An 11,514-nucleotide genomic window follows, 5' to 3' on the forward strand; every position below is an offset into this window, starting at 1 on the left:
TTGGCCAAACCTGTTCTGAACTAACCATGTCTCATTGCATAAAAGATTTAAAATAGCTATTCAATCTGATTCAACCCTGACCTATAATGTGTGGAGTTTGCAAGTTCTCCCAGTAACCATGTGGATTTCTTCCAACATGCCTACAATGCAGTGGGTTGGGTGGTTGGTCACTGTAAATGGTGTATGGCGGGAGATGTGGAGAATAAAAAATGGTTAGTGCAAATGAGTGTTTGATTGGTGGTGTGGACTCAGTGGGTTGAAGGGACTGTTTCTACTCTATGATAACAACTTGTGACAATGCAGTACTTTCTGTGCAAGATGGTACAACAATCAGTAGTTAATTGAGTCAACTCAACATCTAGGCAAAAGAGGATTCTAGTTCCTCTTTAAAAGATTGGTCACATTCATGTTATTTTCCAGTCAACATTCTAAGTGGCAGTCACCCATGGTGTTGGATTTCAAATATGGAGCACAAGGAGGTAACCATTTCAGCCCATCTTGCCCATGACATATTTTTAAAAGGCTCACATCAGGGAACACAGAGAGATCATGGACCAAAAAATATCACTCAGTGTAACAGAGGTACTGACTACCAGTCAAGCCCAAATGCAATAACAAGAGAAAGAGACCCAAAAGAGAGGCATCCAAAAGAAAGATAACACATAACATGTTCAGTTTTGTGTTTTAATAAGGAATTTATGAAAACAGGCATACATGAAAAAAACAAAAATGAGGGAATTCATCTTCTGACCTATATTACACCACTTTAAACACAGCACCAGGAATGCTCTGTGGGTCTACAACAATATAAATTGTATAAAATAATTTGCTCGTCTTTGCAGTGATACAGGAAATGGCAGCATTTGATTGAGAAATACCAGTTTCAACTAAATTAAAACAGTGAAATGAATAATTTATTTTATTGCAAATTTAAGCTAGATCAGGAGCCAAACACAAACAGATAGAATAAAAATATAGTTTGTCAAATGGATATTTTTGGGCTTAGAAATCTTGTTTGGTCAAGTAATCATACTGTCAGACACTCCAGTAAAAACCATTGAGTTCCGATTGTTCTTTATAAACTGGTCACTTTTATTATTTAAAATCAAATGTAATAAGATTAACCAGCAAACAATAAATGCTGTTATGAAGGTGTACACGGATGCAAAATATTCTACAAGTGTTTTCCAAACTGCTGCTGAGAGTAACTTGCTGTGTTAGAAGCACAAATGATCCATGGATCTGGCAATCACATGGGGAGCAAGAGCCGTCAGTAATGGCCTCCAGTTTGCTGCTGGAATACGTCAATTGTGTCCTCGTCTTCCATCTCCAACTGCAAGAACACAACAACTGAGACCAAAATACCAAAAGTGATGAGAACAAGATGAAGCAGAAACATGTGTAGTTAGGAATTTCAGGAGGGGAAGCCAGAAAGGAAATAAAATTAGAAGGAATGGGGAAACCTTAGAATAGACAACTTTACCACACAGTTTAAACCTTCAAGTCCAACCATTTTCTATGACTGGCATCCTACAGTAATTGCTCATATTATTAGCAGTTATTTACCTCCGTCTTCTAATAATGTATTCTGCCATCCTTTTACCACTGGTACCCAACAAAAAACATTCAATGTAAGGGTTTGTAATCGCAACGATAATTCTTTATGCCTGGTAACGGATCCCTCAGGACAAGCATTGTGATAAAATAATTCTTACCACTACCCACGAACCAGAACAACCCCCAACCCCCGCCCCCCCCCCCCAAATAAAAGTGTAACTTCCTATCCCGGCATGTGTCTTCTTTCTCACTAGATGCAGTGGCATGTGGCTGCAGGTAATAGAGTTTCACACAACTTCAACAGCCCAGGTGGTGAATGAAGTTTGCACCTTCCACACAGGTGTGCGCAACTGTGGAGTTGCTGCCTTACAGCGCCAGGTTCGATCCAGACTACGGGTGCTGTCTGTACGGAGTTTGTACGTTCTCCCTGTGACTGGGTGCGTTTTTCCGGGAGCTGTAGTTTTCACCCACATTCCCAAAACATGCAGGTTTGTAGGTTAATTTGCCTCTGTAAATTGTACCTAATGTGTAGGATAGAACTAGTGTATGGGTAACCTTTGGTCAGTGAGGACTCGGGGGTTGAAGGGCCAGTTTACATGCTGTATCTCTAAACTAAATATGACCACATTGGTTTCCTCTGGGTGGTCTGGTTTCCTCCCGCATCCCAAAGTGGTGCTGTTCGAAAGGTTAACTGGCTGCTGTGATTTACTACTGTTGCAAGCGGCGGGAAAGAATCAGGGAGCGTAATCGGTATGTTGGACAGAATGTTACAGCGAAGTAGGGGGAGAAACAATATTGGGCTCTGAAGCAGAGACCGGTGGGTCAACTGGCTTTCTATGTCGCAAGGAGATATGACAATCTGGCCACCCCTTACATGTCAGAAGACTTGGAGAACCTCACTTCCAGCTGCAGAGTTTTGCTATCTAGGACAATTATTGGCATCGAAGGCTCCCCACCCAGTGCAAGCCAGGTTTGTCACAGGTTGACTTCCAGGATTTGATCCTGCAAAGAAAAATGATAGGCTGTTGGGCAACTAAAATCTTAATCTCACTTGAATAGCGTGTCAATAAAAGGGACAATATGTTACTAAATTAAAGGAATTCTCTAAAAGATAGAAAGCTTAACATAAAGAAGTCCAATCAGTGCCTTTCCCAGGCTCGACCTTCTTCCATTGCAGAGGTGTGTGCCAGGACTAGATCATACCTGTGCTGGCGTGTCCGTTTCATTAATGGGCTGTCCATCAAACCGGAATCTGATCTGTCGAATTGCCAACCCCTGGAAAAATAAGACAGGTTTTCAGGTCCATAAAAAGGGACAAGATCAGTACCTGCACAACACAACACACACACCATGGACAATAATGGTGCCCAAAGCCATAACTTCTATGGAGATCAATAACTTATTCTATGGAGATCAATCCAACCCGTCTGCTGCTAGCCACACAAGGGCCGAGGTATTTCTCGGGAGAACGTAATACACTATAAAAGGTATGAGGATTAAGAATGCTCGCTCTGTAATTTGCTGTAGAATTTACTAATTGCTGCCCCCCCAAAGATGCTCTCTCATGGGAACAGACCCTGATCAGATTATAGCAGGTTGTCAAAGGATGAATACTGCTACTGTGAAACTATTCCCACAAATGGGCTTGACAGGATAGTTTCCATTTCATAATAATATACTCTACTTGGTGCAGTTCACTCCCCAGAGGTCCTTTGGGGGGGGGGGGAGAATTCCAAATATTGGCAATCTTTATTATATTTTAAAGCATCTGCCCAGTGAATATCAGTGGAGATTATTCCTCATCTACATACCTGGTAGTACGTATCAGTAATTGCAATTCAACTCTATTAATCCATTCTGTACCTGCAGTCAGCCAGACAAAAAACCAGGACTAACTCAAGAGCCTAAATTGCAGAGAACATACTTGATCTAAAAATCTTCTGCATGAAATCCCTTTCTATCGCTATAACACCTCAACATTATGCTTTTTTTGACAAAACCATTAGACACCGACAAGCAGATTTGATTCATGAATCATGCTCACCAAATCGTGGGGGCATTATATTAGTTATTACCCAAGATTTAAACACTAATTCAAGTTGTTGTACCTGGCGTTCACAGTATGCTTTCATCAGTTTGCTTAGAGGTGTATGCTTTTTGATTTTGAACTGCACAACTGAACCATCTTGGCCTGCCACCTTCAGGTTAATGTGGTCGTTTTCTGATTTCAGCACATCCTGTAGAGAAGAAATACAGTAGGTGAGAGTGGATTGAACGAAGGTTAAATGTCAGACAAAAAGACATTCCTGCACCAGAAATAAGCCACCTATAACAGATGAGTAAAATCACCAGAATTGAATGCTTTGCCCACAGTGCTTTGGGGTAAACACCATCTGCAACTAAATCAGACTATATCACAGGGTCAACATTTAATTAGCTGCAAACTTAAAGACACAAAGGTACAGTTGTAATATGGAAATTGTCCATTTAGCCTCCACATGAACAAATAATGTGTCATAATTTTGCAATCTTTTTCATATTCCTTGGAAAACACTAATCTTCATTGTTATCAATGAATTCCAAAGCTGTACAGTTCTGTGAAGTTTATAGTCTCCTGACTTTTCATCTTGGGGCCAGAAAAAGCCAAATTCTTCAAATGGAACAACTGTATTCTTCTACCCTGCCCATCCCTTTATAAATGCAATTAGTTATCCGATCACCTAATAATTTGCATTATTCTTAGTAATAAACAATGGCTTTAAACAGGTATTGCAACACAACCAGCTGTTGGCTCAACTAGATCATGGCAGTGTATATGTGGCATAATAGCCACTCACACTGGATCAGTTTATAGTACATCCACCTCCAAGGGCCACTAATTTATGAAGAGGCACCAGGAAATGTGCAAGATGCAGGTTTACTGGGGGGAAAAAAAAACACATTTGTCCATTCAGATCTCAGATAAAAGAGCTTGCTGTTCACCTTCAGTCCAGGCTCGGCTGGTGACACCATTGCCTCATGGAGTCACCAGGTTGTAGGTCAAGTCCCATGGAAGGCAAGTATAAAAATCTAGTGTTGTACTGAGGGAATGGGGCACTGACTGGGTATATCTTTCAAGCGAGCTGTTAAATTCAGACCCCTTATGCTCTTTATGGCAGCCAGAACAGGGATTTATCTCTCATCTAATCAAATCAACATCAAAAAAGGATCAATGTCATTTATTACATTTTTTTGATGTTTATCAAAGCATTTGTGTACAAATGACTGCTGCATTTCCTATATTACAATATTCCTCGTTCAAAGAACTTCATACATATGTTACTATCTATTAAGTATTTTAAGATGTCCTGAAACAGATACAGAAGACACTATGTAGAATTAAAGCCTCTATTTCTTTAATGTCCAGTTTGCTTCCCTAACAGAATGACATACATTAATTTACTGCTGACTTACTTATTTAGGATCCCTAGCTCGAATCTCTCACTTAGTGCTGCTCGACCTGCTAAGTACTTTCAGCATTCTATTTTATGCTCCAGATTATAGCATTTGCAGTATTATGCCTCCTGTCTACTGCTTTCCTGCTATGCTCCCTACCCAGCCTTCTGTTCTCAAAATCATCAGGTTTCAGCAATTTAAGTATTGACTACAGAAAATTGTATTTTTATATATAAATTAACCACAATAAAGAGTCAACATACAATTTGCCCTGCTAATTGCTTAGCTCACCTGCATGTTAACTTTCAATGATTAATGTCGGAAAAAAAACTAACCTCTCCCTATTTAAAGATATAGATTCTGTTTTTTACCAAAGTAGATCATGATTTTTTTCACTTATTCCAATTGCCATACCCACCTCATTAATCTACTTCCTGCTCAAGCTGCTCTGCACCCTCATCACGTCAGTGCTCACCTAAACTTTGCATCAACAACAGAAATTAATATTAATAAATAACTGGGATCCAGCACCTCACTGGTTAGAGCCTCCAAATCCGAGAAGAATAAGATTAGAGAGTTTGTTCACATCCAGGAACCAAACCACAAACAACACCAGCACATCGTCCCAAACTCCAGGTACTAACAATGGCCTGTTTCCTTAATCATTGTTACATTTTCACATATCTTTCATTGTTCTTTATCTCTATACATCATTGTCCATACATCTCGTTTCCCTTTTCCCTGACTAGTTTGAAGAAGGATCTCGACCCAAAAAATCACCCATTCGTTCTCTCCAGAGATGCTGTCTGTCCCGCTGAGTTACTCCAGCTTTTTGAGTCTATCCAGATACGCACTCTTTTTTAAGAACTTCTAGTGTGGTATAGCGTCTTTCCAAGAGCCTTCTGAAAATCTAAATGCATTAAACTAATTTCTCCAGATCTGCTGTTTGTTACAGTTATATACCAAAAAGGCTCGGTAATTCATAAATTCACAAGGCTTTGCTTGATTCTTTCATAAAGACTAACTTATATAACGATGCTGCTATTGGAGAAACAGCCACTGTGTGAATGAGCAGATATGTGCCAGATGAAATTTCATGCTGTCAAATGTGAAGTGTTACATTTTGGTAAAAAGAATTGTGAGGCAACATAAATCAAAGAGGTCAATTCCAATAAGGGTACAAAAACACAAAGGATATGTGAGCATTGAAAGGGGATGGGCATATTGAGAAAGTGATTATAATAAATGGTATCCTGGCTTTATGATTAGAGACAGAGTACAAAAGTAGGAAAGTAATGAAAAACATTTCTAAATTAGAACATTTTTATTATTGTGCACTGAAATTATATACTGAAATTGTGACATCTGGCTCTAGTTTCCTCATTGATAGGAGCAGCATCAAATAAAGAGTATCAAGAGAACACTTTCTGCCAGCAATACCTTTATTTTTTTTTAAATCACTGGAAATGAAACTGACCAACTGCAAGGCCAAGTCCTGTATCTCTGCTCTTCCTGATATATTAATGGCCTGAACGGGAACTTAGCACATCTTTAAAGTAAGCATACACCACAAAGCTAGGAAAAGGCATTGCGAGGCCATGACTTCCCAAATTTGCCAACATGACCACTTAGCACATGAATTTCTCAAATGACCCAACCCCCCCCCCCCCCCCCCAAACTAAAATACCACACAACTGCGAGGAAGCAAGGTCCCCAAAAACCATGTGATTATTAATAGACGAATATCACTCCATGAATACAGATAATTCAAATGGTGCCTTGGGGTCTTTTTAAAGGGAAGAGATCTGGCATTGGTTTAACCGTGGCACCTCCAACAATGCACAATGCGCTTGGTAGTGCACTTACAACTGAACCCAGATTTTTCATGCTGGAATGCACTACCTTCTGACAATAGTGAGGGTACTGAAACAGAGGAAATAATTAGTAACACTTACGTTCATTCAATTACACAACCTGTGTGTATGGCGACTCCAGCAGGTCTATGAAGTACAGCATCAGTAAAGCCAGTACTCTCTAGAAGATGGACGCTTGTCAAATGCAAAAAAAATGCCACATACAAGTGGTAGGAGATGCATTTTGGAATTGAGCACTTGGGAAGACAAACACTGGCATAAAGTGAATGGCTTATTTCCCTTTTGCATATTCCATGAAGTGGAAAGCAAAAGTTACCTACAAGTGCACACTATACTCAATCCAAATTGATGAACATAGAACAGTAAAGCACAAGAACAGGCCCATCGGCCTACAAGGTCTGTGCTGAACATGATGTCAAAACCAAATCTTTTCTGCCTGCATATAATCCATGTCCCCCCCATTCCTTGCATATCCATGTGCCTATCCAAAATCTCTTAAATGCCACTATCCACCACCTTGGCTGCCTGAAACACTACCCCCAGCAGCTCAATCTTCTTCATATGGCACCTAACCTGCAGATCATTTCAGAATTCATATTTTGCTTCTCATACTTATATGATATCATGAACATTACAGCTATGGGTCAACAGGTATATTCCATACTATACATAAATAATCTCAATACAAAATAAATGAGTTAAAAGATATCATCTCTTGCAGATTACTACTGTAAATGGTGAGATAATGGAGAACATAACCACGAAAAACTTAATTGCTACCAAGAAAGAACCAAATGGAAACCGCAGCTCTTCAAGCTCTACCTTGCTTTTTAATCTACCACAACTCACCTATTTGCAGAACATTTCTCAATGGCCAAATGTTGCCTTCTGTTAGACTATAGGCAATGAATTGCATTACGGAATATGTTATTTTGCTCAATTAACAGATAAAAACATTGATTTGGGACTGTACAGGCTTGGTAATCAAATTGCTGTCTACCCCACATTAACAGATTACTCACTTATTAACATTGTTTTTTCATCTTTCTATGCATTTGCACACTTTTAAACACACAAAGGAACTTTGTACAGAATTACAGGGCCACAAGAATAACTGAAGTCTGAGCCTTTAAGTTATAATTAAAATGCATACACTAACTTACTCATGAAAACCAGGAAGTTGCCAGAATCAAAATACCTGAAGTTTCACTAGCTTATAAATCACTCTACTGTTTACTCTACCCTACTCAAAAAGGTTCTCATTTTATTTCGGAATTACAGATTCACGGGGTGCAGGAACCTCTAATACTCAACCCAATGGGCTATTGTCTGAAGCTCAAATAAATTATTTCTAGATTACGTGTTACTGGTTCTCCACTTGCACCGTGCTTTCAACAGTGTGAAAGGGTTAATGTAAATAAATAGAAGACAGCAGCTAGATTTTTTTATGTGGGTTTTCATTCATCAAAATCTATCAGACAATGGGTACAAGAGGGAGAAAGTGTTATTCCTTCAGAAAATGACATTTGACTTTGAAACATTATCAGTTATATTGGAAATTGGGTTGCTAATTAGCACACAGCAACTTTATACCTATGGCAATGCGATAATGACCATATTTCTTAGCTTGGTAACGTTGAGTTGGGATAAACATCGGTTGGGGTACTAGAAAATCACCTTGCTCTTTAAAGAAATGCTGCAAAATGCTGTGTCCAGACAAAAGAAGAAATATTATCTCAGCCAAAATAAAACATCTCCAACACAACCAGCAAAATAATTTTTCTGCACAACTCTGGAGTCAGAAGGTTGTAGATTCAAGCACAGTACCAACTAAGGCACAGCAAACAAAGTCAATAACAAGTCTTGCTGATATTTAATGAGTATTAACATGGATTTCAATAGAATAGAGAGAGGCACAGATATGCCTTGCGTTAGGGGACAAGTGAGCATGCCTTGCTCTGGGGGTCAGTCTCAAAATATTGCATCAGTCATCAAAGGCAGATGAAATAAAATCTTCACCCATATGGCAGTGAAATGTTGTCGTTTTCTGTTCAAGAGGCCCACGAAGACCTGATCATTGAGTGTTTGCAATCTAGAGATATATATATCTATGCGGTTAGTGCAGAAAAGCAGCTGAGAGAAAATATAACCATGATTTTGTTGAATGAGACACGAGGCCTACTCCTGTATCTAATTCTTGTCATTCATCATGCTCAATCATGTTTACTTTCCAGAAGGCATAGCAATGGAGTCCAGATCTCTGAGAATGTTAACTGCAGATTGACCATAAGATACTGTATAGCCATAAGACCCATATAACACTGCAATATACAAATACAAGGCTTCTACAATTCAGACAGTACTATCTATGCCAATATGCAATCTGATAGAGGTTGGCCAGACAACAGAAACTGCAGATACTGGAATCTGAAGCAACAAACAATTTGCCGAAGAAGGTAGACAAAAATGCTGGAGAAACTCAGCGGGTGAGGCAGCATCTATGGAGTGAAGGAAATAGGCACCGTTTCAGGCTGAACCTCATCTGTCTGAAGAAGGGTTTCGGCCCGAAACGTTGCCTATTGCCTAAACGTTCATCTATTTCCTTCGCTCCATAGATGCTTCCTCACCCGCTGAGTTTCTCCAGCATATGCAGTTACTTCTTAAACAATCTGCCGAAGAACTCAGTCAGCTGAGCAACATCCTTCTGAGGGGGGGGAGAATTGTCAGTGCTTTGGCTCAAAACCTGTATGTGGACAACACTGTTGGAGGTATTGTCACCATAGTGCAAGGTACTACCCATCTGCAGTAAGCTGAAAATAATAGGTATCCTAAAATATATATTTAGGACCGAGATGAGGATTTTCTGCATCCAGGGGGTGATGAACCTTGGCATACTATAACTTGGACATCTGTGGTGCTGTAATTGATTGCATTCAAAACATAACAATACATTATAGAAATCAAAGGACACACGAAAAGGGCAGGAAATTTGTTGAGTAGATCAGCAGCAACCTTGGTGATTGGCATGCTCGTTGTAGAGTAACAAGAGATGCTGAAATCTTGATGCTCCAATTGAAAATTAGCTCGGACAGTCTGGGAGTTACATTGGTAGTCTATTCATTATCGCATTGTTCTATGTTGGAGCTTGCTGTGTATAAATATACCCCAGAATGCCACAACTGGGCACCGAAAATACTGCATAAGGACAGACTGCGTCTACCCGAGTTGTGAACCTTTGGCGGGATAGCGTGGATTTAAAAACACACTACAGGCGTCCGAGTTTTAGATGCTAAAGTATCTCACATACATACGTTTGTATAGCCCGGAGCCGGGCTCCCATTACCACCGACAGCGCAGGAGGCGTGCTGCTGGGGCCGCCAGTTTCGGGCTTCAGCCGCTCGGATGAGACTCCCACATGTCGGACACCAACAATTGCACCAACCTTCCCCGCCGCACCCCGCTCAGCTGGCAGAGCCTCCGGCCTGCAGCGGGGCCTCGCGGCCTTCGGGGAGGCGTGCTCCGAGTGATCCCGGCCTCGGGCCCAGGTCGTACCGAATATGGCGGCAAAATTTCAAATTGGGCCGAACGAGCGGCCACGGTCCAAACTTCGCCAAACCGCGGCGGCGCGGGGCGAAAAGCGAGAGCCAGAGAACGGATGGCAGCCGAGCTGCCGCCTTCGACCTGCCGCCGCCCTTCCCCCGCCTCCCGCTCCGCGTTACCTTGGGCTTCTCGTCCGCCATTGTGTCTTCTCGCCTACGTCTCTCCGGCACAAAGACAGAGAGGGAGCAGGATTAATGGGGGAGGGGAGACCGGTGCGCGCCCCCGGCGGCTCTCGCTCGCGCGCACGTACGATGATAAAAGGCAACGTGCGTGTCCCCGCGACCCGGCCCCGAACCCGATTGGGCGCGCGTCAACAGCGTGAGGCGGGAAGAGTGGCAGGGGGCGGGGCCAGGCGCGCGCCGCGGAGGACCAGCACACGTGACTCACCCAGGACAACGCCGATTACGTCAGGGATGGATCGCGCACCCTCACCCTCACTTGGAGGGATGGCAGGTAGGGCAGAGGGTGGGATGTCGCCTTGCACAATTGCAGAGAGCGTAGGGTGCATCTGCACTTCACCCTGCTTTGTAGGCCTGATACTCAGGTAGTGGACCCTGTTCTCTTCCCATTTCTGAATGCTCGCTCCCGTACTCCACCCATCTCTGGGTCTGAAGAAGGATCTCGACCGGAAAGCCCCCCTGAGTATTCCCTCCACAGATGCTACCTGACCAGCTGAGTTACTTCAGCTCTGTGTGTTTTTCTCAAGATTCTGCAGTTCCTTGTGTTGCCACCTAGCTCTTTGTTTAATTAGATGGACTCACCTATGATATTAAGCATCCTTACCAACACTGACAAATAGTAGATTGGGATCATGTACAGTAGTGTAAGTTATCAGGAACCATCTTTGTTTATTCATTATATGGGATGTGGATATTTATGGCAAGGCCAGAGTGTATTTTATCCATCCCAAATTGCCCTTGGGAAGGAGTCATGAGCTGTTTGTTGGTGAAGGTTTTGCCCTAGTACTATTAGGTAGATGGTACTATAATTTACTCACAAGGCAACTCAACACAGGCCCTTTGGCCCACAATATCTAAACCAAACGGAT

At 41.7% G+C, this 11,514-nt stretch overlaps 1 protein-coding gene across 1 annotated transcript; it reads right to left on the reverse strand.

Annotated features, from left to right (window-relative positions):
• Positions 1–670: 670 nt before the first annotated feature.
• On the reverse strand, positions 671–10,786 carry sumo2 (small ubiquitin like modifier 2). Its single transcript, XM_033044444.1, has 4 exons — positions 10,586–10,786; positions 3,666–3,794; positions 2,761–2,832; positions 671–1,333 (listed from the first exon to the last, which is right to left on the reverse strand). The coding sequence occupies exons 1-4, from the start codon at positions 10,604–10,606 to the stop codon at positions 1,271–1,273; spliced, it is 285 nt and encodes a 94-aa protein (XP_032900335.1). The 5' UTR covers positions 10,607–10,786; the 3' UTR covers positions 671–1,270.
• Positions 10,787–11,514: the final 728 nt, after the last annotated feature.

The sequence above is a fragment of the Amblyraja radiata genome, chromosome 26, assembly GCF_010909765.2.
Source record: "Amblyraja radiata isolate CabotCenter1 chromosome 26, sAmbRad1.1.pri, whole genome shotgun sequence".
In the NCBI taxonomy this organism is placed as follows: Eukaryota; Metazoa; Chordata; class Chondrichthyes; order Rajiformes; family Rajidae; genus Amblyraja; species Amblyraja radiata.